The following is a 22,881-nucleotide window of genomic DNA, read 5'->3' on the forward strand; positions in this document are numbered from 1 at the left end:
TGTAAATTCAGGAAAGTAGTACCAAGTAAATCAACTTTGCAGGTAGCAATGGAAATTTAACAGGCAATCTTTATGTAATTTATGGTGAATCTAATTACAAAAATGAACGTAACAAAGGTAACATATAACAAGGACTTATTATAATCTACGTGTATTTGTGTCCGAAGATTTCTAAAGATGTGCAGCAGAACAAGCTAAAAGTAATACTCTTTTAATCTTCATGGCCACCTAAAGCATGAGCAATACAACTGAGGACTACAGATCACCAACAGTAATATTTCACCTCTCCTACTTCTCACTTTTATATGCTAGCTAATCCTCCCACACTGAGAGACGCTTGCATGTTTCTCTACCCACAGATGAATCTCTGTGACATAATGCATCAGGATGAAAAGTGACAAACATGCCCTAAGAGTGAAAAAGATCCACTGGAACAGGTGTCTCAGAACCTGCTACTTTTATTAAACTTACTGGTTTCCTGCATTGTCTTGTCATCAGCCAGTGCCTGGACGTCAATCTTCCGCACCTCAGATGTGAAAGAGTTGATGAAGGAAGTAAGGTGATGCTTTCTTGTTTCTAACTTATGGTCCACTACAAAACTTGGCCAGGGTAAGAGTAGAAAATTGACCAATGCTCTCAGGATCAGCCCTCGCACCTGAAGTGATTAATTGGTTAAAACATATTATAGTTTAATCATGGTAGTTTAACATTATTCATCCTGCCCTATCCGTATCTTTTGGTAATCTTAAAGCACAAAAAGGAGAGCATTCCCTGGTGAACAGAGGATTACCATAGCGTAGTACTGGAATCCGAGGGGAGTCACATCACACCCCTTCGCATGCCCCTTCGTCATATTATGGCAGCCTTGTGCAAAGAAAACTACGTAGAATTTGAAGGACCCTATGGTGTGTGTGATGGGAATTTTATTTTAAAGGTAAAAACATCGTGTAAAGAAAAAAAGAAGCGTTTAATATTTTTATCGTTTTAAAAGACCTCACCGCTTCTCCTGAGACGGTTAATTTACAACAAGACGAAAACAAAGATGAGAGACTGTATCCATTTCCATTTTATTTTTCACTATTTCCACTAAGCTGTGTATCGATTATGGTGTGTTATACTTTTATAATTAGTTTGATTAGTTCATGAAATGACTCCTACAGTAAAGAATGGCCGAGTACTACCTAAACAGATGGATCGTGCACAGCCAGTCAGTCTGAATTACAAACTCTCGTGTTTGTGTTCGGTTAATTCTTACAAGTCTGCACTATTTTCATTTGGCTTGGCAATATATTTTGCTGGTGTAATTTGGTGTAAATTTGAATGAATATGACCTTTATTTTTGGTGCTCGTGATTGGTTTTCAAATTAACCCCTCCCCCTAGTGTCTTGGGGGACTGGTGGGATTTTGGGGTTCTGGGTGGGTGAATGACAAAACCAAGCATATGGGGCAGAAACGTAGTCAAAATCGACATGACCAGCCAAGGCGTATTCGAAGGGTTATTACTGACTGCATGAACCCCTTTGAAGTTATGCCTGACACTGCATTTTTCCTATGGTACAGGTTCTCCAAAGTCAGTATGCATACACATGTACAGAGTATTCAAGAACAAATGCCAGTCTTTAATAATAAAAGAGATAAGAACTGCTAACATTGAGAGATTATATTGTCTGTCAAACTTAGAAACTGTCATATGCTTTAATTTATTTTAGGATTTTAAATTTTAAGTTAATCAGTGTTACCAAGTGTTTGCCGCGCCTACCCACACGAAGGGGTGCGCTCTTACGTTTTCAAGATTACCACTTACGTTGAAGGTGTGAGCTTCCACTTTGAGCAGGGTGTGGAAAGGGTAACCCCGGCCCTCAGTTTCAAGACTATGGGCATATGCCCCTTCTTCCTACCTAAAGATGCAGTAACGTAGGGTTCAGAAAACAAAGACTAAGAAAGTACAAAAGCTGGAGAACTATCAACAGCCTGCCCACAGAAATGGGCAAGGCATTCATGCAGCATTCAAAATCTCAGTTGCCTGACACCACCTCACAGGCCTAACTATCTACTGTACACTTACTTTTTAGTGGCATTATTCTTCATGGATATGCTTCACATTATCTGCCAAAGTCAACACACTGGCTATCAGGTTAAAAAGGTGTGCCAGCCCCTGTCATATGCTGCTCTATACATATGGTACTTCATCCAACCAATTTAATCCACTGTCACCTCCTAACCTCATCAACTTCCAAAACATTCATTTTCACACATTCATTTACTACATTCATTTACCTTGGCCCACTACGCATCTTCCCACCATCACACTCACTCACACACTTACACACCATTTTCATCACCTTAACTACATCCAGTCTCTTCATATTACCATACCATCTATAAATACACTTTCTTACTCCACATCTTTTGCAAATGACATAAAACTGGAAGCATAATGACTTAAGAGATTCTTAAGTAACCTAAACACACCCACCTTTATGTCGGATGAAATGGCAGGAGCATGGACGTAAAGTGACTGGACTTGGTTCATCTCAAGGGCGATGGGAGAGCGCACCATGACAGACAGTGACAGCAGCAGCTGCACCCCACAATTCACAATCAGAGGAGGTGCCTGTAAATGGCCAGGGAAAGTATTTATAATGAGTCTTAACTAAATTACAAGATATTTAACCCTTCCAGTCCAGTGATGCATTTTGTTTTACTCTTGTGACTTTGACAATTTTATTCAGCTTATGATGGACTTTTCAAATTGGACGAGATTGATTTAGCCTTCATTAATCCTTTCACTACTAAAGGTTTGGCCTAAGATAAGTAATACTGTCTGGTGGCAGAAAGAATAAAAGACAAAAATGTCACTGAACAGAAAAGTTAAGTCTCCATAAGAGTTGATTATTAACAATGATTACCTATTAAAGCTCCACTGCTATTTATGCAGCTTATTTGCTGGCTTTCTCCCATTTTTTTTCACCAATAACTGCATGATGAAAAAGTTGTGATATTTTGGAACACTCATGACGAACAATGAGGATCATTTGTACAACAAGTCTTTGCTAGATGTTGGCAGTGTGGTTCACAATACTATAACATTTTCAATACATGCTCCAAAAACTGGGGAAACTGAGAAATCAGTTTTATAGGACGCAATGAAATTTTAATATGTTTACTTTTCTGAAAATTTTTGTGCACTTGATAGCAAACAAGAATGTCAAAAAGTGCAGTATATAAGAAGGACTATATATCTGCAACAAGTCTATGGGAACAGGTTCTTATCTGAAGGAACAGCGCATCTCTGGCAATAAATATTCTGTATGTCAATGATCAGTTAACCTATATAGATCAAATACAACCGTACTGGACAGGTACAGTTAGAGACAAAGCAAAGTTTTTTTTTTTTTTTAACCTAAGCCAAGTGCCAAATCCAACTGATCACTTCCCAACAGTTGATGAAATATATTTATAAAATTCCTCTTATTCCTACCCCAACATTGAGAACGTTGGTGGCGGCAACAAGCATCTGTTTGTTGATGGTGTGGCAAGTGTCCTGGTGCTGGTGTGTCTGGGTACCGCCAGGGTAAACCTGCACAAACTGCTGCCCATACAGCTGTGACAGCCAGTGGACCCAAGCACGCAGCGTTGATAACACCTGTGCATGGCTGCAAGAGACACACAGCACGTAATACCAGCAGCTCTAGTTATAAGGGAAAAGTGACCTGAGTGTGACTGTAAAAGACAGAATAATACAGTACAGGCAGTCCTATTTAAAAGTACTCTGAGCAAAGTAATAAGTAAAGCTAGCAATGTGTTTTATAATCTAATAACTTTTACACACAATGGTTACTATAAGCAGGAGGAACTAGAAAATTAATTTCTTAAATAATATCGTCATCATCGTCATTGTTGTTGTCATCGTCATTGTATCATTTATAAAGGCTCCAACATGCTTCCATGCATCAACTTTGGTCACCGAATGGCAGCTTTCCACGCTGCTCAATCTCTGGTAGCCTCCCTAATCAATCACTTATCCCTGAGGTCACACTCTATGACCCTGTCCCAGGTCTTTTCCAGTCTGCCCCTTGCAACCCTACCCATTATATCTGTAGTATGAATAGATAAATAGATAGATGAATATCAGTTAACATTAAATTTACAGATGCAGGTAAATGCCTTTTACTTACACTTCAACAAAATCAGAATGTAAAACGTCTACAGCAGTTTCAACCTCGAACAACTTCAGACCGGTGCTGTAATTTGCCATTTGAACTAATCTGCAAAAGAAGTTACACATTTCACATTAGATAATATTGCGAACATCTGTACTAGGGAGGTTGAAAGCAAATGTAGGTAAGAGTAAAGTAATGGCTGCTCAACCCTTTTTTTTTTTTTTTAAATGGAACGAAGAGGGAAATAAAGGCATGAAGCCTGCAAGATTCTTCCCTCCGAGAAAAAGTAAAAACTTGCTCTTAAAATTTGCTATAAAGATGCAAATGACAAAAACCTCAAGAAAACTGTAAAGAATAAGATAAAACTGCTAGGATATTGCTGACACCTGGTAAAGCTCCTCACCGAATGATGGCACAAATGGCTAAACATTTCAGACAGAGCCATAACATCATTAACCCTCAAAGGAACCGTAATTTCCAATTGGTTTCTGTGGCATGAACAAAGCTGACAACCAAGCTTACAAACCAGCTTAGGGAGCTGCCTAAAAAAAGGGGTTCCATGGCCAAATTAGCCAAGGAATTTGGTTATATTGGCATAAATAATATACCATCATCTTCGGTAGTGTTTCTACTACAACATAAGCAAATAAAAATGCACAAAACTGTTGAGTGAAAGTACAAAAATGCAGTGAGAATAACTGATCATGGGTAAAAATCACTTCGAAAAGAATTCCAGCCATCCTACTGAAAAATTTTGATGGCACCACTCAAAGGCAAAGCAGGTGTCTAGATGTACAGTAGAATTTCATGAGCTTTCTCATGGTATTTTCAGAATTTTACAACCAACAGTTTTTGAGAAAATCACCAAAAACTAAGAAAATCGCAAACAAGACATGATTGCTTTATCTTCTTTGGCAACCATACAATAGATGAGACAGTGCTGTCAAATGCTTACCCTAAGCAACCATACACTCCTCTATGACGAAACCAAGATTGACACATTTCCGATGAAAACTTGATTTCTGGTGAATATTTCTGTCCAAAATGACACAAAATGCATCACTGGTTACTCTTCAGCCCAACACTGATATGATGCAATTTGCATCACTGTTCCTGAGAGGGTTAAATTGGACACCAGTGTCAAAATATGATGTGCTTGGGACTGACAAAAGAGAGGTGAAATAGTGGATGATCTCAGTAACTTGGTGCAGTAATAGCAAAGACAGGTAATTAAGGAATGGAAGTAGAGAATACAAACTCAGGAATGAACAAGCTATTAATGCTATGGCCCATCAATGGACTGCTCTGCAAAAAAGGCCACGGTACAATTCTCTCACCATTCAACCACCACCATTAATACTGTGCCATTATATCTTTACTGTTCCAGGGATAGCCTATTAAGCCCAGACATTTAGGGAAAGAATGACCAGTCGCTTACGGCACATGAGAACAATAAATTCCAACCATCCCTGAATTTACCCCATCATTCAACCCTGTACATTTTTATCATCCCACAATAAATGCAACCCACATGCATGCTCCACCCTTATTAAGTCATTCAAGCATCACTGTGAGGTAGAACCAATCCACTGACAACCAGGTTGCAGGTGGGGATGCAACCCATGCCATGTGCCTACTGCATGTGTACTGTCTTACTACAATCAACACCTGCCAGGCTGATTCTTTGGAAGGTGGTTTACCTCCCCTGAATCACTGCTTTATAACCAATGTAAACTATGCCTCATATGAGGCCTGCAGCTCAGCAAGGGTGGTTAAAACTTTGCCAATACTTCTTGGCCAACTGTGTTGACAGAAGCATTACATGAAAATTATAAATATAAAATAAATAATTTGGTTTTACGCCAGGTATCCCCGAAGGGCTAAGGCGTTGCCCCTGGGTAGAGGACTTCTGTACTGGAGCGTGTAGCATTTTATGACCGGATGCCCCTCCTGATGTCTACCAATGACCCTTGGGTGGATTCGATCCTCCGACCCTTCGGTCAGAGCGGAGCGCTCTAACCCACTGAGCCACAGCGCTACAAGCATTACATGAAAATTGTTAAGTGATATCAATATGAAGCACACTACAAACGAATAGCCTATACAAGGAAGTGATACTCTGATATCCAGGATGAAATCAGAAATTTGGAAAGCATGACACAAAGCTTGCAGTGGATTGTTTGTAACAGTACAGTACATACTTCACCCAGCCAGGATGGCAGTCATAATATGTGTCAAGGGTTCAATCCTGATGAGATAAGAGGAAGTTTTAGCCACGTAATGGCACCAAGAGAAGTAGACTGGTGATCTGTTCTTCATTATTTCATGCTGGACCTCAAAAGGAACAATATGAGAATATACTGTATATATTTCTGTATAACAACTAGATGATGATGATGATGATGATGATGATAATAGCTAGACACGTGACGGTCTAGTGGTTTAAGGCACTCCAACCAAATGTGACATTTAGGAGTTTACCCAGAATTGGGGCCGAAGTTTATGGTTCATGTAATGTTAATCAGGCAAGTGACAGGTCACTCGCCCCTAAACTGTCAGGACTGAATACAGTAATCTAGCCCCAGTTATTTATACTCCTATGGGGAAATAAAGGACTGAATGATGGACAGATGGATGAAAAATGTGACAAACGAACTAATGAAGTGTTACACCTTTATACTTCACCCCATACTTGAATCGGAAAGAAGTTTGGAAGGTGTTTATGATGATGCAACAACTAAGTACAGTACATCCCAAACTCACTTTTCAATGACTTGGATGGCAGTGGAGGAGCGCTTGGGCAGCTGTTCACCCAAGAAGAGTGTGGACAGCCGACCCACCGCTTGCAGGAGGGAAGACAGGTCACGCAGGAGGCAGTGTAGACGCGGACACTCATGCTCGGCTGAAATATTTAATCGTCGTCGACCATTCTGCTCCACCATATTGGACTGCAGACTCAGGTACAACTTGGTGGCATCACTCCATGGCTCATACTGCAGGGATGGATCCAGCATTTTGTAAATGGATGAGTATAAACAGTTTTTAATAGACAATGAAGATAATCAACTATGGTATTTTGTTGTTTTATTGTAGTCAACAGCAGATCATTATATTCAGCTTAAGGGTGGAGTGTTAATAACCACACAACTATCTATCTACAACTAAATTTCTATACTATACTGGAAGAGTATCTAAAATCATCTTACCACAAGTGTAAATATTTGGTCAGGGAGAAGCTCTGCTATTCTTGCTATGAGCTCAAGGTTGCGGGTGAAGAATGAATGCCACTCGGAGACATCCTCACTAGTGCCAACCTCTCCATAATGTGTCGCGCTACTTTCACTGATTTCCTCACAGATTTCATGGTCCAGTTCCTCCAGTTCAGCCTAAGAACCATGGATTACTTTAAAGAACGGCTCACCATGCTTAACAGCTGGGAGATAATTCTGCCACATTATGATGCTTTCTAACACCTGCTACTTATCAATTTTACATACAACACCTTGCTATGCTCTTGAATACCATTTACTTCTTTCTCCGTAATTGAAAAAACACATTCCTTGAACTACAATACTGCAAATACTTGATATCTCCTGTACCAAACACCTTCCTCTAAAATTATGTAAACTGCATGACAATAAATTTAAAGAACTGTTTATAAAATATAATAATGTTTCTGTAAAAGATTGGAATTTATGAAGAGACATGAAAGTGAAATGATAGAGAGAGAGAGAGAAAAAAATGGGGGGGATAATCTTAGGGAAACAAATAATCCTTCCATACACCAGCAATAGTTCAGACTTACTTATAGCTAACAGATGATGATAACAAATCAAAGGCAACTTCATGAAAATACACCGTAGCGTTTGTTACTATTCAAACTACTTTCCGTATCTTAACAGTGTCCTTATGTAGTACCTGTATTTCTATATTCTCACGTTTATTTCCTTCTTCCATGCATTAAATAAAAAAAAAAAAAAAAAAATCCTATACTGTGAACCAACTAACCTGTCCACAGGGCCACACCCTCTATGCCATCATCCAAGATTCATTAATGGTGTGTATTAAACTCATAAATAAATATGAACATGACACAATTACCATACCACCAATTAAAAAAAAAAAATGGTTAGTTAGAGATGACTGTTATGAGAATGTGTGACTCTATGGACAAGATGGATGGTGTGGAGTATAGTTTTGTGTAATCTTCTGGTGCTGGTCTGAATAAAATACCCAAGTGTACCATATGCAGCAAAGATATTAAGGGTGGGTGAACAGTCTACTTCCCGTTGTGGCATTACATGATTAAAAAAAATAGCCAGTTACCTCTTGGGGATTAAATCCACAGTTACACTCTGATAAGGCCATCACTTTGATGAAGGCATTTTAACCCGCGGCGTCCCGTCGAAGTGAATTAACGTCCACACGTTTTGTCACTGCCAATCCCGTCGATGTACATAAATGCGAATCAATTGCAAGGTCCCTAATTTGCACAATTTTCAATTTTCGCGAGTGATTTTTGGCACGTATACACGGGACACCTTCCTCTACAAGATGCCAGGCAGGGACAATGCCTTACCCAGCATGACCTCCTCCCCCCCCTGCATGCCCTTTTCTCAGCAGTTCACCTGTTATCAGTGACCTGGCCAGTAAAGCCATGTCATGCCACGGTACGAAATTCAGGGCCAGAGTGATTCCCCAATCGATGACAATGTGGAGGACAAACATTAGAGGAAGAAACAGTCAGAAATGATGATCAGGTAATGTGGCAAAAAAAGGTCAGGAATGGTGATGAGTTAGTGAGTGAAACAATGCTTATAATGCCTAGACAGTATTACCGTTTGAAAACCAGGTGGAGGGATGGAGTTGAGAGGTATATGAGGGAGGGGGGGGTGAGTTGGGGGGAGGGGAGTCAAATGGCGGGTGACAGAGTGACTTGGAGGCGTTTTGTCTGCGGCCACCCTTTGCGGGATTAGGGCGTCGGGCTATAGATAGATATAGATAGAAAACCAATATACTCTCGTACTACATATAAATTCGTACCAAATAAATAAATAAATACCGTTTATGAGTGGTGTGGAATAGTTATCCTCCCACAGAACTCGTTTTCTTTGCAGCCAGCCTGATAGAAAACCCTGTAAGGTAAGGAGGTACTCCTACCTGGATCGAGTATTTTAAACCTCAGGTGAGCGATTTCTCTATGAATTTTCGATGTTTCTCACCAAAAGTGGAGGTTTGAGCCCAAAAATAGTCGGGATTGGGGGGAGTCAGTGGTGGAAAAGTGGTCGGGATGGGGCAGGTTAACCAACAAGACGACCCGGCACCAACACTACAAGAAACAAAACTGAAAACCTTTTTATCTGCAATAAGCAGGATTATGTGCTTACCTGATTGTGCCGTAGTTGTATTTTGTGCAAAATCCCCCTTGCCAGTGATATCAAAGCATCTTCATACCTATAAAACAACATAAAACAAAGAGGATTATCAAAAGCACAAGGAATATTATTGAGCTTGCACATTTGATGAAATATAATATGGATGGACCTCATTTAAGTCAGGGATGTGCTCCATGTAAATTTAAGGAACTGGCATATCAGCTTTAAAGACAGCAATGAAACTTTAGTAACAAGATTTCTATGAGGTGCTATCCAAAATTTTCCGGACTAATGCTATATAAAACAGAAAACTCACCATAGCTCCTACTGGCTGCCATCACCCTCAAAGTGGTTCCCTTGCACACTGATACACTGGTCCCAGTGCTTCCTCCATTGCTGGAGCACTCCTTGGAAGTCCTTTTCGAGTGTTGAGCACCAGCTGCTATTCCTTTTGGATGTCCTCATTGGTATCAAAACAATGCTTTTTCAGCATGATCTTCATTTTCGTGAAAAGAATGAAGTCACATGGCCAAATCCAGCGAGCAAGGAGGAAGGGGGACGATAGCCATGTTGTTCTTGACCAAAAACTCTTGGGTGCAGAGTGCACTGTGAGCCTGGGTGTTGTCATGGTGAAGTGGCCTAAGGTCAGGGAGTGGCCTTCTCACATCTTCACGCAGTTGTCGCCAAACATCACAGTTGAAGTTGGAATTGACAGTTTGGCCAGCTGGGACGAATTCTTTGTGCACAATCCCCTTCATGTCAAAGAAAATGATCAGCATGCTCCTGACATTGCTTTTCACCTGTTTGGCCTTTTGGGTCCTTGATGAGGCTGTCTGACCAAGAAATTGCATGCCAAACACTTGTTGAGTCATTGCCATGGTCTCTGTTGCATTTTTCCAGAGATTCGCACAATATCTGATGCAAATTCGCTGTTCCTTTTTTATATCCATCCTGAAAATCGTCACACAATACGTGCACAACAGCAAACAAATGAACGTCGTCAATCCCCAGGTCCACCTAGCTGTGTGGCACACTGACTCACAAAGCATGTTAGTACTTCCACCTAGAGGAGAATCGCACTACTACAACCTGTTCAGGCGTCACAATCCCAGTCCGGAAAATTTTGGATAGCACCTTATATAATTTACAGAAGATTTAATAGCAATGCAACTGTCAAAAAAGGTGATTTACAATAGAAACTTACTGTATTGTATTTATAATACAGCTGAGTATTTTTCTCCTTCAAGATATTTTACATACTTAGCAATGCCACATTTTAAGTGAAGAGGCTGGCAGATGTTTTACTTAACCCCTTTAATCCCATGACATATTTTTCTATTACATCAGTGTTCTATCCAAATGACTACTCAATTTACAGGCGTGCCAGGGTACTGAATGGCCAGGGTACTGAATGGGTTAATGAAAACTTAAATCCCTCCAATCTGAAGTCTCCTATGAGTAAAATAATCTAGGAATACCATGAATACAACAAAAATACCAAGGGTTAAGAGATACAGAAGGGCATCCATCAAATGGTTATCAAATTTTTATGTGCACCTGATGCAGTTCATCCTTTTAAAATGTAACAGGGTAGTGAATGTATGGGGTATTTACATCAGAATGGGAGCAAAGCATTGGAGATGATAATGACTATGTCAATGCTAACTAGATAGTTTCCTCTAAATTGCTATTATTGTGGTGGCCGAGTGGTTAACATTGGCAGCTATAAAGTTGGTGTCCCAATACTGCCAGTATTTGAATCCTGGTGCAGACAGCTGGCACCACCTGATTCAAGAGGTCCATCTACCCTTTGTGGGCTAGTAGCCAAAATGAGTGTTTCAGGTACACCTCGAGCGTCAACTGCGGTAACCTCAATGATGCAGTGGCCTTGTATCCCAAAACAGTGAGTGAATAATCCACCACGGGCTCAAAGGGCTAAGTTGTGGAGATGAACACTGAAGCCATAAGCCTCATGGTGTCTCTCCACACCATTACTTTCATCTAAGTTGGAATGTGAATTATATGGAGAAAGTTGATATTTTGGAACACTCTCCAGACTTAATGAGGGCTATGAGCTCAAATATACAGAAAACACAGTACATAAAGTACTAATACTGGATACATAAAATCAATATAAAAATAAAATGAAACTTACCTTGGAAGAGTGGGTTGGTCCTGAGATACATGCGTCTTGGCTGAGAGGTGGTCCAGAAAGATACCCCACACATCGAGACAGTTGAAGTACGCCTCCGCACTGTGCTGCCGAAAGGTGTACCGGAACAGCAGACCCAGGAACTCCAGCACGGGGAACTGTGAGTTGTTTTCAAACCGACGCAGGTGTACACTAACAAAAAGTCGCAGGAACTCGGTGAATTTGTCTATGTAGCTGAAAGAAAAACAGTGGAAGCAAATGCAATACCTGGTAGTCTAGATATAACTTGTTCTCAAACCTATACAAGTGAACATCAACAAAAAGCCACAGAATCTGCAAATCTAACTAGGCTAACAACCAAGCAACTACAGCTCCCTAAATGACATCATCACCATTAATGAGCCAGGGCTCAGAAAGCATGGAATGAGAAACACATGACAGGATGAGCCAAGCAACAGCATGTCTAGTGAAATGGAGTGGAGAGGTATGTGAATGAGTGGTGTGGGATGGAGACAGATCTGCCTGACAGTGGAGGGGAGGGCAATGTGGAGGCAATTTGTTACTGGCCACCTCCTTTGGGGTTAAAGAATCTGGTCATATATAGGCAGGACAGAAATTGTGGGACCTGACAATGACTTAATGATATCAATGAAACTTTCGGTGGTAATATTTCCATACAGTAATAAAGCTACTGTGGTCTTAACAGAAAAAAGAAAAAGCGGGGGCAGGGGGAAGGGGCATTAAAACAAATGACACATTTATTATGAGTTCATTTATGTCCAGTCACTAAAACTAACCTAGGATCAAGGAGTTGCAGATGCGAGGTTGTGTTGGGCTCGTCTCTCACCAGGCGCTGCAGGAGGTGGAATGTGTTTCTGAACATCTGGAGAAGGAAGTCCTCAAAATCATGGGGGACGCAGTTCTTGCTCATGATTTCATTGATGGCACCCATGGCCAGGACACCCAAAGACTCCCCCGGTGCTGAGTTCTTCTCCAGGGACCCGTTGTGCACACGGTTATGCTGTCCATATATCAGGAAGATGTAATGGTGGAGAAACTTAAAAAGAATTAGGAAGAACATACACACACAATCTCAGAGCAGAAGAGAGACGGTAAAAACACATTAACAGTGTCTCAGTTACCTAGAAATATATTATGTAAGGTCAATAAAACTGTCTGACATTATTCAGAATAACACAAAAAAATGTCCCTGGACTGAAAAGGCCACTGAGATTGTTTTCAACTCCCTACATATTGACATACCTCAACTAGGATGAATGAAAATTATCTGGCATTGGCCACTGAAGAAAAAAAAAAAATCTGTAGGCTCAAGGGGTCCAATGAACAACAGGTAATGACATACAGGGAAGGTACTGCAGGAGAACTATTAATGGGGAAAAAGAATGCAAGCAATGCAGAACAACTGAGATGGAAGTTTTCTGTTGTTGTTACTATGCTACCCCAGTCTGTCTGACCAAGCAGACCCATCATCTGCAGGCAAGCAATAAACGGTAAAAAGGAAAAGTAATTACCGTACAAAGAATAATATACAACTAAGAGAGAATAAATATCGTACATATGTCTGCAATTATGAATACCTAATAACTAGGTACAATACATAAACAATCAAGATCCTACATATATGAGGGTAAGGTAAGAAAAATTTGTCGCAGGGATAACATTTACAGCAGGTTAATGTGAGGGTTTGCTGTGCTGAGATGGATGCATGGAGCTTCTATGAATGACAACTAAGAACACTGCATTGCAAGAGAAAGATTTAACTTATGAGATATTACAGAAGTGATGCAATCCAGTAGTCTGCAGTGGCTTGGACATGTTGAAAAGATGGGGGAGGCTTACTGGTTAATGAAAGTCACAGGCATGGGTGTGGAGGGAAAAACATCTACAGGCAAAACAAGGAAAATGATAAGGTTATCGGTGAAGACCTCCAGAATGGGGTACTGAGTGGGGAAATGGCTCAAGACTGTGGCCCATGGAGCGCTGCCATCATGTGAAAAGACCTACATGTATCAGGATGGTCAATCATAAAACAAACCAATAACAGTCATATGTGAGATGCCAAGCACACCTGAGACACTACCTGTGGGTCAGCTCCGAGAGAGGCAAAGAGGAATATAGTGTTGAGGATGTGTGGTGTGATGAGTGATGAAAGGGGAATCCATGAGAAGAGATGTGTGAGGCAGTTGAGGGAGAGTGCAGCCACGGTCTCACTCTCTGTGTCGAGGGGAGGCAACACCCACCCACCACGCATGCTACTATTGCTCTCCAGGTTGTGGAACATGTTGCTTAGCAGTGTCCCTGGCAACAACACAAAAAAGGCACATTAATGATACATTTATCAATTTAACATCACGATCATTATGATTATCACCATCATAATCATCAACATCATCATTATGTGACAACTTCAATTTGAAAAATCTATTCCAAACAATATAAAATTGTAATATGGTAGGACGATATAGAAATATGACTTCACTGGTCTGGATGATGATGATGATGACTCACAGGTTAATGAACTTTTACGACACACAGCAAATACGCGAGTAAAGGCAATCCTTGTTTCAAGACGCAGATGTGTTTCAAAATACAGGTAATCCCTTAATTCACGCGAACTTTTTTCATGCGATTTCGGTTATCTACGAATTTTTCGTACAGTAATTAAAAAAAAAATTATTCAAATAAATAATTCTAATATACAGGAGAAATAAATAAAATATAAAAATGCCTACTTGCTGCCCGTGTGCATACATATATGTATGTGTGTGTGTGTACGTGTGTGTGGGAGGTCGGTCTACCACGCACCACAGTCAGTTTGAATCCGACGGTCGAACCATGCGTGACTGGCAAATCGTTATTTGTGGCTTATTTTTCTGCCTTCCAGTGATTGCTTGCCTTGTTTGCCAACATGGGGCCTAAGCGTAGTGCTAGTGATGCATGTGGTAACACACCAAAACTGACTCGTAAAGACATGTTGCTGACAGAGAAAGTTAAAGTGTTGGACAAACTTCAGGGAGGAATGTCGGCGACAATTCTCCGTCAGGACGATCCCCCGTCATTTATTTACATACCAGTTTATTTAGCAAGTACAGTACATTAGTTTTTTACTTATATGAGTTATAAAATTCCCCTGAAAATTAGTTATTAAAGTATTAATTAATCAATAATAAGTATATTAATAGAATGACGGGGAAACGTCTATGTTTTGACGATGAATTGACTTGATGGTGAAATGTCTCAGAACCATATGTTTGGGGTGAGTCAACTGTTCATACAATAAAGAAGGCAGAACATAGCATACGGGAGACAGTGAGGGCTAGTGCACCAGACTGTGCTAAAGTGTCTCCACCTACGCCTGTGAATTGTCTTGGAACCGTATGTTTGGGGTAAATGAGTCAACTGTTCATACAATAAAGAAGGCAGAATGTAGCATACGGGGGGCAGTGAGGGCTAGTGCACCAGCCTGCTAAAGTGTCTCCACCTACGCCTGTGCTTGTCAGGTTTCAGTTTTAAATTTCTTACAGTTTTGTTGTTTTTCATACTTTATGCTAGTTTGTAAGGTGTATGTAGTGCATAAACAGTATTATTCAGATGTAATATACTTAACAGACATGCGTGATTATGTGCACACAAGGGCAGAACATATACGCGAATTTACCACGTACGCGAAGGGTCTGGGAACCTAACCCTCGCGTGAATTAAGGGCTTACCTGTACTATATCACAATTTTTCCCATGCAACTGGCCCTGCACATTGTGAGAACTGGCAGATCACCATTATATTTATTAACCCTTTAACCGCAGGCTTGTTTTGCTTTTTCTTGTGGATCCCGCGGGCATATTCGCGCTCCGACAGACTCTCTTAAAAATATTTGCCAAAAATCAGTTATTAGTCCTAGAATATTAAAATCACATATGCTTATGGTACATACCTTCAGCTTTCTCCTGAAGTGTTTGTTGAGCCTTCGTTCAGTACCGTAGGACTTGTGGAGACCTCTGAAGTTGGGTAACGAAGTCTCCACTTTACACTTCCCAACAACTCGTAATATGATTACCACAGCCTGATATTATCACTAGAAACACTATTCTATGATTTTCAAATAATTTGGAATCCATACTCCAAAAAAAAAAAACACTGTGAAAGCAATGAAAATTACGAGGGCGTATGACCTTCCCACTTGCGCTAGTTTGCCGCTGGTGTTCTGTCATTTATTATTCATAAAAACACTCACAGTTTATATTTCTATTACTATATAACACTTATATATATCTACAGTCTTTACCCATTAGTTTCCTTCAGTAATAGTAGTTTATTGTCACTGTAGGCATTCAATTTCTTTCAGTAAAATACGTAGCATTCACTTTCTCGTCCTGTATACTAGCACTGAGAGTGAATGTCACTTTCACCTTCACTCTCAAAACTCATAGTATTCATACATGCTAGAGTGACACTATCACTTTCATTACTCCTAGTATATATACTCGTATTCTTATAATACAACTCATTCACATTTCTATTTACGTTCTCTATTTTATTTATACTTTGGTCCGGACCCCTTTGATCCGGATTTCTGTTAATTCGGACAAAATTTAAAAATAATAAGCTCCAAAAATATGTTGAAAGTAATTCTAAAGTCATTTTCCATATTGGCGCGGAAAGCAATCGTCATTCGTTTAGTCTCGAATCACGCCAGGTCGCAACATGGGCGCCTGTTTAAACACATGCTAGCATTCGTTCCATCAACTAGTTCACCAACCATTTATATTTTTACGCTGTATTTCAAAAGTTAATCCTCCTTCCCATGCCCCTTAATGCAAGTGTAGCTTCTGCAATGAATAAAGGTGTTAAAAGGAGGAGTTTGCTTACACAAAATGGGTCAGAATATTCTGCAGTGTTGTGATTACTGTAGGTTATTTTTTGCACTTAAATGTGCTTTACTTGTACATCAAACATTAGCTTCTTGCCCATATGGGCGTTATCAATATGCCACAGATGACAATGTGTTTTTTGCCTACATAAGTTTTATTTTCATTCCAAATATTACAGTTATTTAATTAATTTATTTTTTTGCCTACACGGGCCTTAGTCACTTACTGCAATTTAAAATGTAGGCTAGTTTCTTGTCATGGCCTTACCTGTAAATTATGCAATACAAAACTATCGTACATGATTAGTTTGGTTATTTTAGTATCCTTTCATCTTTTGCAGTTACGGAGGGTTGACATATGCCACATATGTTAATAATTAACAAACATACCATATGTAGACAGTTTTTGGTATGAACTGGAGATTACCCTGATGGTCCGGACAATCTGTTAATTCGGACAACCCTTCCCCCCATATAGTCCGAATGAGAGAGGTTCTACTGTATTTACATTTCTATTTTATTTACACTGTGTTATGCACTGTCACTTGATGTAACTTATAAAACTATTTTCCACTGTTCACTTATATTTACATTCACTGCTTTCACTTGCTGTTTACACATTAGTTACACATTATTTACAATTCTACTTGCACTGTTTTACTCAATAGAAAGATCGTAGTCACTCTTTATCAATTGTCGGCCCTTTACCTCTTTCCACACGAGGTTCAGTAGGGGGTAAAGGTCACAAGGCCCTTTGCATGGGGCTAAAAAGTGGCGGAAGTTAGAAGGAGCAAATCAGACGTAATTTCACCTTGAAAGATGACAGTGAACTGATAGTGGTGGCCTCCTGCCGCCTGGCTAGGGTGAGTGCAATACTGCCAACTTCAGCCCTGTGAGACCTGCTAATATATAGCAATGAAACGATTGGCAGGAAACCAAGACAATACATAATAAATTAGGTATTTCCAGGTGAATGTAAATATCTCTTAGGCTTCTCCCTTCCCTCCTTATATGTATATTTATTACTAAAATAGATTATACGGCATATTTCAAGGGGAAATAAACAGCGAAAATTAGCGAATGAGTGCACACGAGGTGTTGTCAGGTGATAATTAGCCAATTCCAGGTGTATGGCACTATCACTTACCTTATTTCTTTTTTGTATATATTATTTGATATAAGAATAGGGCATAGGGCTCATTTCAATGGATGAAATCAGTGGAAAATTCCAGGGATGATTTACTTAGCGTAGAATACAGTGTAGTGGCCTGCAATAACTAGGTAGTTCCAGGTGAATGTAAATATCACTTAGGCTTCTCCCTTCCTTTCTTATATATATTTTTATTACGAAAATAGATTATACGGCATATTTCAAGGGGAAATAAACAGCAAAAATTAGCGAACGAGTGCACATGAGGTGTTGTAAGGTGATAATTAGCCAATTCTAGGTGTATGGCACTCTCACTTACCTTATTTCTTTCTTGTATATATTATTTGGTATAAGAATAGGGCATAGGGCTTATTTCAATGGATGAAATCAGTGAAAAATTCCAGGGAAGATTTACTTAGCGTAGCACGGCTGGGCAGGCGAGAGGATAGGGTAATGGAGGGGAGGTAGGGAGGGGAGTCAAGAATGGGGAGAAATGGCTAAACTGTCAACAATGGATGGGAGTACAGATGAGATTAGGAGTGCTGACTAGTGCTGGACATTGGCAGTACTGATAGATGATACAAGCCACCACTTGAAAGCCCGGGCGAATTCAAAATAACACAGAATCACAAAAGTGATGTCCTGCAGTATGATCCCTTGCCCCCAAGCGTCATGAAAGTGATGCCCCATGGTTAAGGGGTTAATAAAATATAAAATGGCATATTTCTGCTTTTTACTGAGGAATTAGCAGAACAAATAAAAGAGGGACAAATAACAAGGACTTCTTAAGGCTTTCATCCAACTATCAGATACAGTAATCTCATTCAGTATGAAAGAAATGTTACATAAAATGACTCTGTTCAAACCTGACAAAATCCTTATTGTCTTTCAGTTCAGTTGATGACTAAGTGAAATCTGACTGAGGGGTTAATTGGTCAAGTAACCAAGGAGACTCATTCCTACCTCATAACCATGACTTAGTATTCAGATTCTGCTGAAGGCCTAATTCTGTCAGGTGAAAATATACCAACTATACTTCTTTGACCATAACTAAACCAAGAACTTCATCTTTTAGCAGCTTATCATGCAGCACAGTGACAGAAAAAGAAAGTGCTACAGTTCTACATCCTTTCCTCAGCACTTCTGTGACTAGCATCATATTCAAGTGTTTATCTAGTGTTACAGGTCAGCATTCTTGATGGAGAGATGGCAACTTCAAGCTATGCTGAAGTGAAAAGAGTATAGTAAATTGGTTAAACTTATCATAATTCCCTGCAAATACTCACAATGGCAACAGAATACTAACCAGTCTGGATGGGCGATGATGATAGAGTGGAACGACTGGGTGAGTGGCTGTGGGAGTGTGTAGGGGAGGGAGGTGGTGTTGCTGTCACTGCATTCTTGTGCTTCTCAACCACACCTTCCAATAACCCTGCAAGTACATCATTATCATTATCATCCCTACCTCTGTTCCCTGATAACTCTGCAAATATATCATCATCATTATTATTATCACTATAACCCTAACCATCTTTCCAAATAACTCTCCAAAGGGAAAGGGTCTTGGCTGCCCCTTGAAGGATTCTACAAGTCAGCTGCCTCATGGATAATGGCAGTTTACTGTATAACCTAAGCAGTGCATATGAAAACTCTTCTCAGCTTAAGTTGTATTCATCTATTTGTATTTTGCAGAATACAGTTTATACTCACCCTGTCCTGCATTCACTTGTATGAGTGAAGACAAATATACACTTGTCTCCAATCACACAGCTATCAAAGACTTCATAATCAAATATGAGTAAATGGCTACTAAAGTGAAAATATATGAAACACAACATGATCTCTGATAATATTTAACTATCATGATGGCTTGTATATAATTAAAAGAATAATTGGGATCCTTTATGAATATGGCCCCTGACCTGAGAGCAGTGTGAGCATTGTAGGAACTTGCTGGGAGAGAAGTCGCCGCAGCTCAGTCCGTCGGGAGTATGACAGCTCTTCACGAGGGCATGCCAATTCCTCACTGATGGTTTGCAGGAACACAATACACAACACCACTGTATCAGGACTCCGTGATAACTGAAAGAGGGTACCAAAGAGTTTTACCTTTATCATTATTAACCATACTCTAATTCCTACTCAAACACATCTATTACTCTACCCATCGTCCAATCTCCATTAGGAATACGGTAGCTATGTGGCTTCCCTCTTGTTTCATATACCTTTCCGTCCCATCCCCTCACTTTAATTTTGGTCTCCCTCTCCTTTTCCCCTTCACCTCACTCACCTACACTCTCGTACTTAATTTCTCACTCTTCCTTCTCTCCACATGGCCAAACCATTTTAGGATATTCTTAACCACTCAGCCCAAAAATAAAATAAATACACCCTTGGGTTGCAGGGATTAACAAGACGGTGAAAGGAATTGACTACAGTATTTGGTAGATAACACGAACAGGATCTACAAAGAAAAATACCAAAATAAATGTGTAGATGGTAAGGCCTATTAAAAGCCAGGATTCTAGGAGCTTGCATGATGAGCAAATGAAGTTCATAGTTCTCCCACTTCTGTGCTTGCTTTACTGGATCCTACCTTATACAGTACCAGCACAGGCAGACCCCAATATACGATACCCCAGATTAGAGATGGGGGTAGAAATATCATCCTACGTCGTCTAACGATGTCCAAAATCCAGTGTAACGAAGGGTTTAGATTTTTTTTTTACCGATTTTGATGATATTTTAGACTTAAATTTTGTGTTTAGGTTGATTTATAAACTTTTTAGAATTAGATTATTGTGTTTTAGTCACAGATGGGGTGAACATTGTCTTTTTAGGGTACAGTTTACTAAGTTTGATTTTTCCAAATCTATTTTTTGATGATTTTCTGATTATATTTTTGGGTTTAGGTGATTTATAAACTGCTTTTAGGCTTAGTTTAGCTTGTTTTAAAGCCATCTGGGGGTTCAGGTTAGCTAGAACTTGTTTTTGGACTCATTTACGTGGGTTTAGGACTTGGCTGGGGGGAAAACCAAGGCTCAAAAACGCATCCCTATACATGTTAAATCTACCCCAAGAATTGATACCCCGCCTAGCGATGGGTTTTTACTTAAGTAATTGCACTGTTAAACAAGGGTATGCCTGTACTTAAACAAATGATCAGGATGATGATGAACATGGTGAAGGATGGAAACAATATAATACCCGCTAGTAACGTTGGTGAAGAAATCTGGGTAGGAGTGCGGCCGCGAGAAGCAGGCTTTATCAAAGTGTGTCCGCCAACTGTAGGGAGTTACCGGAAATCATATAATTCTTATGTTGCTACTCCTCACCCTGCCCTAGGGTGGGAAAGGAGATCTGGATGATGATGATGATGATGATGATGTATTCTTTATTATATTTCTGCTGCTACTGAATGATTTTATTCAGTTCTGGAAGACTCTCACCCTGGAAGAGTCAAGCCCAGCCTTGACAAACCCCTTCAATATCAGGCCCTTTCTAAGTTGAATAAAATTGTCTGGTATGGGCAAAATAAACTACAAATGACATCATTGGAATCAATGTGTTTGGATCATGCAAAGAAAACCATAATACTCACTGATAAAACGTTGGTGAAGAAGTCTGGGTAGAAGTGTGGCCATGAGAGTCGGGCAATGTCAACCACCAGTTTGACCAGTTTGTTGCGGATGTAATATGGCGCGACTTTATGGTTCTCCAGGACAAACCGGTACAGGGTTGACCGAATCTCTGTCCTCTCCTCTGCCATTAGCCCCACCCACTGCTTGTTGATGATATTCTGTGGTACAATATGCAGGGTTTTATTTTAAGTACCTTTGGAGATTTCCTAACACTTTTCCCTTTGCAATTTTCTCTGAACATTACACCTTAACAACACCTTGTATATTACTAACACACACTGTGTTGATATGAAACACACATACATACATACATCATCTCATACCATACAATGTTATGGGGTAGTATGCAAAATAAGCCACTAAAGAGGAGGAACTACAAAGGTTCCTATACCACCGAACTACAAAGGTTCCTATACCACCTAGAATACAAACAAGTCTGAGTGATGATAACAAATAGTAGATAGGGTATAATGTTGACAATACAATACACAGAAGCAGCCTGTGCCAAGATATGTCACTGGATTAAAAAGGTTAATAAATAATGGTCATACCTCTAGTGTCGTGAGACAGTACATGGAGACATAAGAGTTGTGAGTGTGTGCAAGGTAGTAGAGACATTGCTTCCAGGCTCCTCGCTGTTGCCCAAAATTACTAAGGATGGTCTCAATGTCCCGTTTTCTGGTGTTACTGGTGGCTGGACCAAAAAACTCATTCATCAGCCCCTCCAATGCTCTGAGAGATTCTTGGTCCGTGGCCTGACAAGACAAGGTATGGAAATTTAACATGTGGTACAAGAAGAATAAGATGCTTGGAGTAACACTTTGAGTGCAAACCTTTACTGACGTACTGTACAAGGGTCCACCCAAGTGAACTTTATCTAGATAATGAAAAAGCTTGCTAGACAAATGTTGTATCACAGTAGAGGCTTATCTTAAAAACATGCTTTCCTAACAATACTGTTGGTATCCCTTGCCAAAAAATAACAGCATACTCATGGGTAATGAATGGTAAGTACAAGTTTACATCACATGTTCACTGACCTCTTTCAATAATAATTCATTGCTGGTACTACATTACTGCAGTTCAAGAGTAGACTGAACTAATATTTCAACAATTTTTTTCATTAATAATGATGTCTCTCATATCGATACAGATATTTCTGAACCCAAAACTTAAATATATAACTGCTCTTTTAACAGAAAAAGGTACTGTACAACACTGAGCAGTAGCTGACTAACAAGAGAATCATCAACATCACCATCAATGTAAATAATTTTCCCACTTTCACAAAGAGGCAGCCATGAGCAAATCATGCTGCTAATATTCATTCATATTAAGGCAAGGAAATCTTAAACTTGCTGCTGTTGTTGTTGTGGCCTCTGGTTCACATACACATGAACCAAATGTAATGCAAATATTGGCGCGCTCACTGAGATCTCTTATGACCACCAAACTGACAGTCTGTGTTGTAAGAAAGAGGTACATCATCATCATCATCTGATACTCTGCTCC

General features: G+C 39.8%; 1 protein-coding gene across 1 annotated transcript in view; it reads right to left on the minus strand.

Moving 5' to 3' along the window:
• Positions 1–22,118, minus strand: part of ebo (exportin ellipsoid body open) — a 31,520-nt gene extending 9,402 nt beyond the window's left edge. Inside the window, exons 1-14 of the mRNA XM_080270048.1 lie at positions 21,921–22,118; positions 21,330–21,527; positions 19,651–19,810; positions 19,035–19,160; positions 13,792–14,009; positions 12,488–12,711; positions 11,694–11,924; positions 9,551–9,617; positions 7,370–7,549; positions 6,927–7,156; positions 4,179–4,268; positions 3,482–3,656; positions 2,477–2,614; positions 472–655 (exon numbers count right to left, since the gene is read on the minus strand). Coding sequence (XP_080126174.1) covers positions 472–655; positions 2,477–2,614; positions 3,482–3,656; positions 4,179–4,268; positions 6,927–7,156; positions 7,370–7,549; positions 9,551–9,617; positions 11,694–11,924; positions 12,488–12,711; positions 13,792–14,009; positions 19,035–19,160; positions 19,651–19,810; positions 21,330–21,527; positions 21,921–22,085 — 2,386 coding nt within the window. The 5' untranslated portion in view covers positions 22,086–22,118. The remainder of the gene's footprint in view (positions 1–471; positions 656–2,476; positions 2,615–3,481; positions 3,657–4,178; positions 4,269–6,926; positions 7,157–7,369; positions 7,550–9,550; positions 9,618–11,693; positions 11,925–12,487; positions 12,712–13,791; positions 14,010–19,034; positions 19,161–19,650; positions 19,811–21,329; positions 21,528–21,920) is intronic.
• Between the last annotated feature and the right edge of the window lie 763 nt (positions 22,119–22,881).

This window comes from Coenobita brevimanus, chromosome 39, assembly GCF_032717465.1.
Source record: "Coenobita brevimanus isolate Jiangsu-jjx chromosome 39, ASM3271746v2, whole genome shotgun sequence".
NCBI classification, from domain to species: domain Eukaryota; kingdom Metazoa; phylum Arthropoda; class Malacostraca; order Decapoda; family Coenobitidae; genus Coenobita; species Coenobita brevimanus.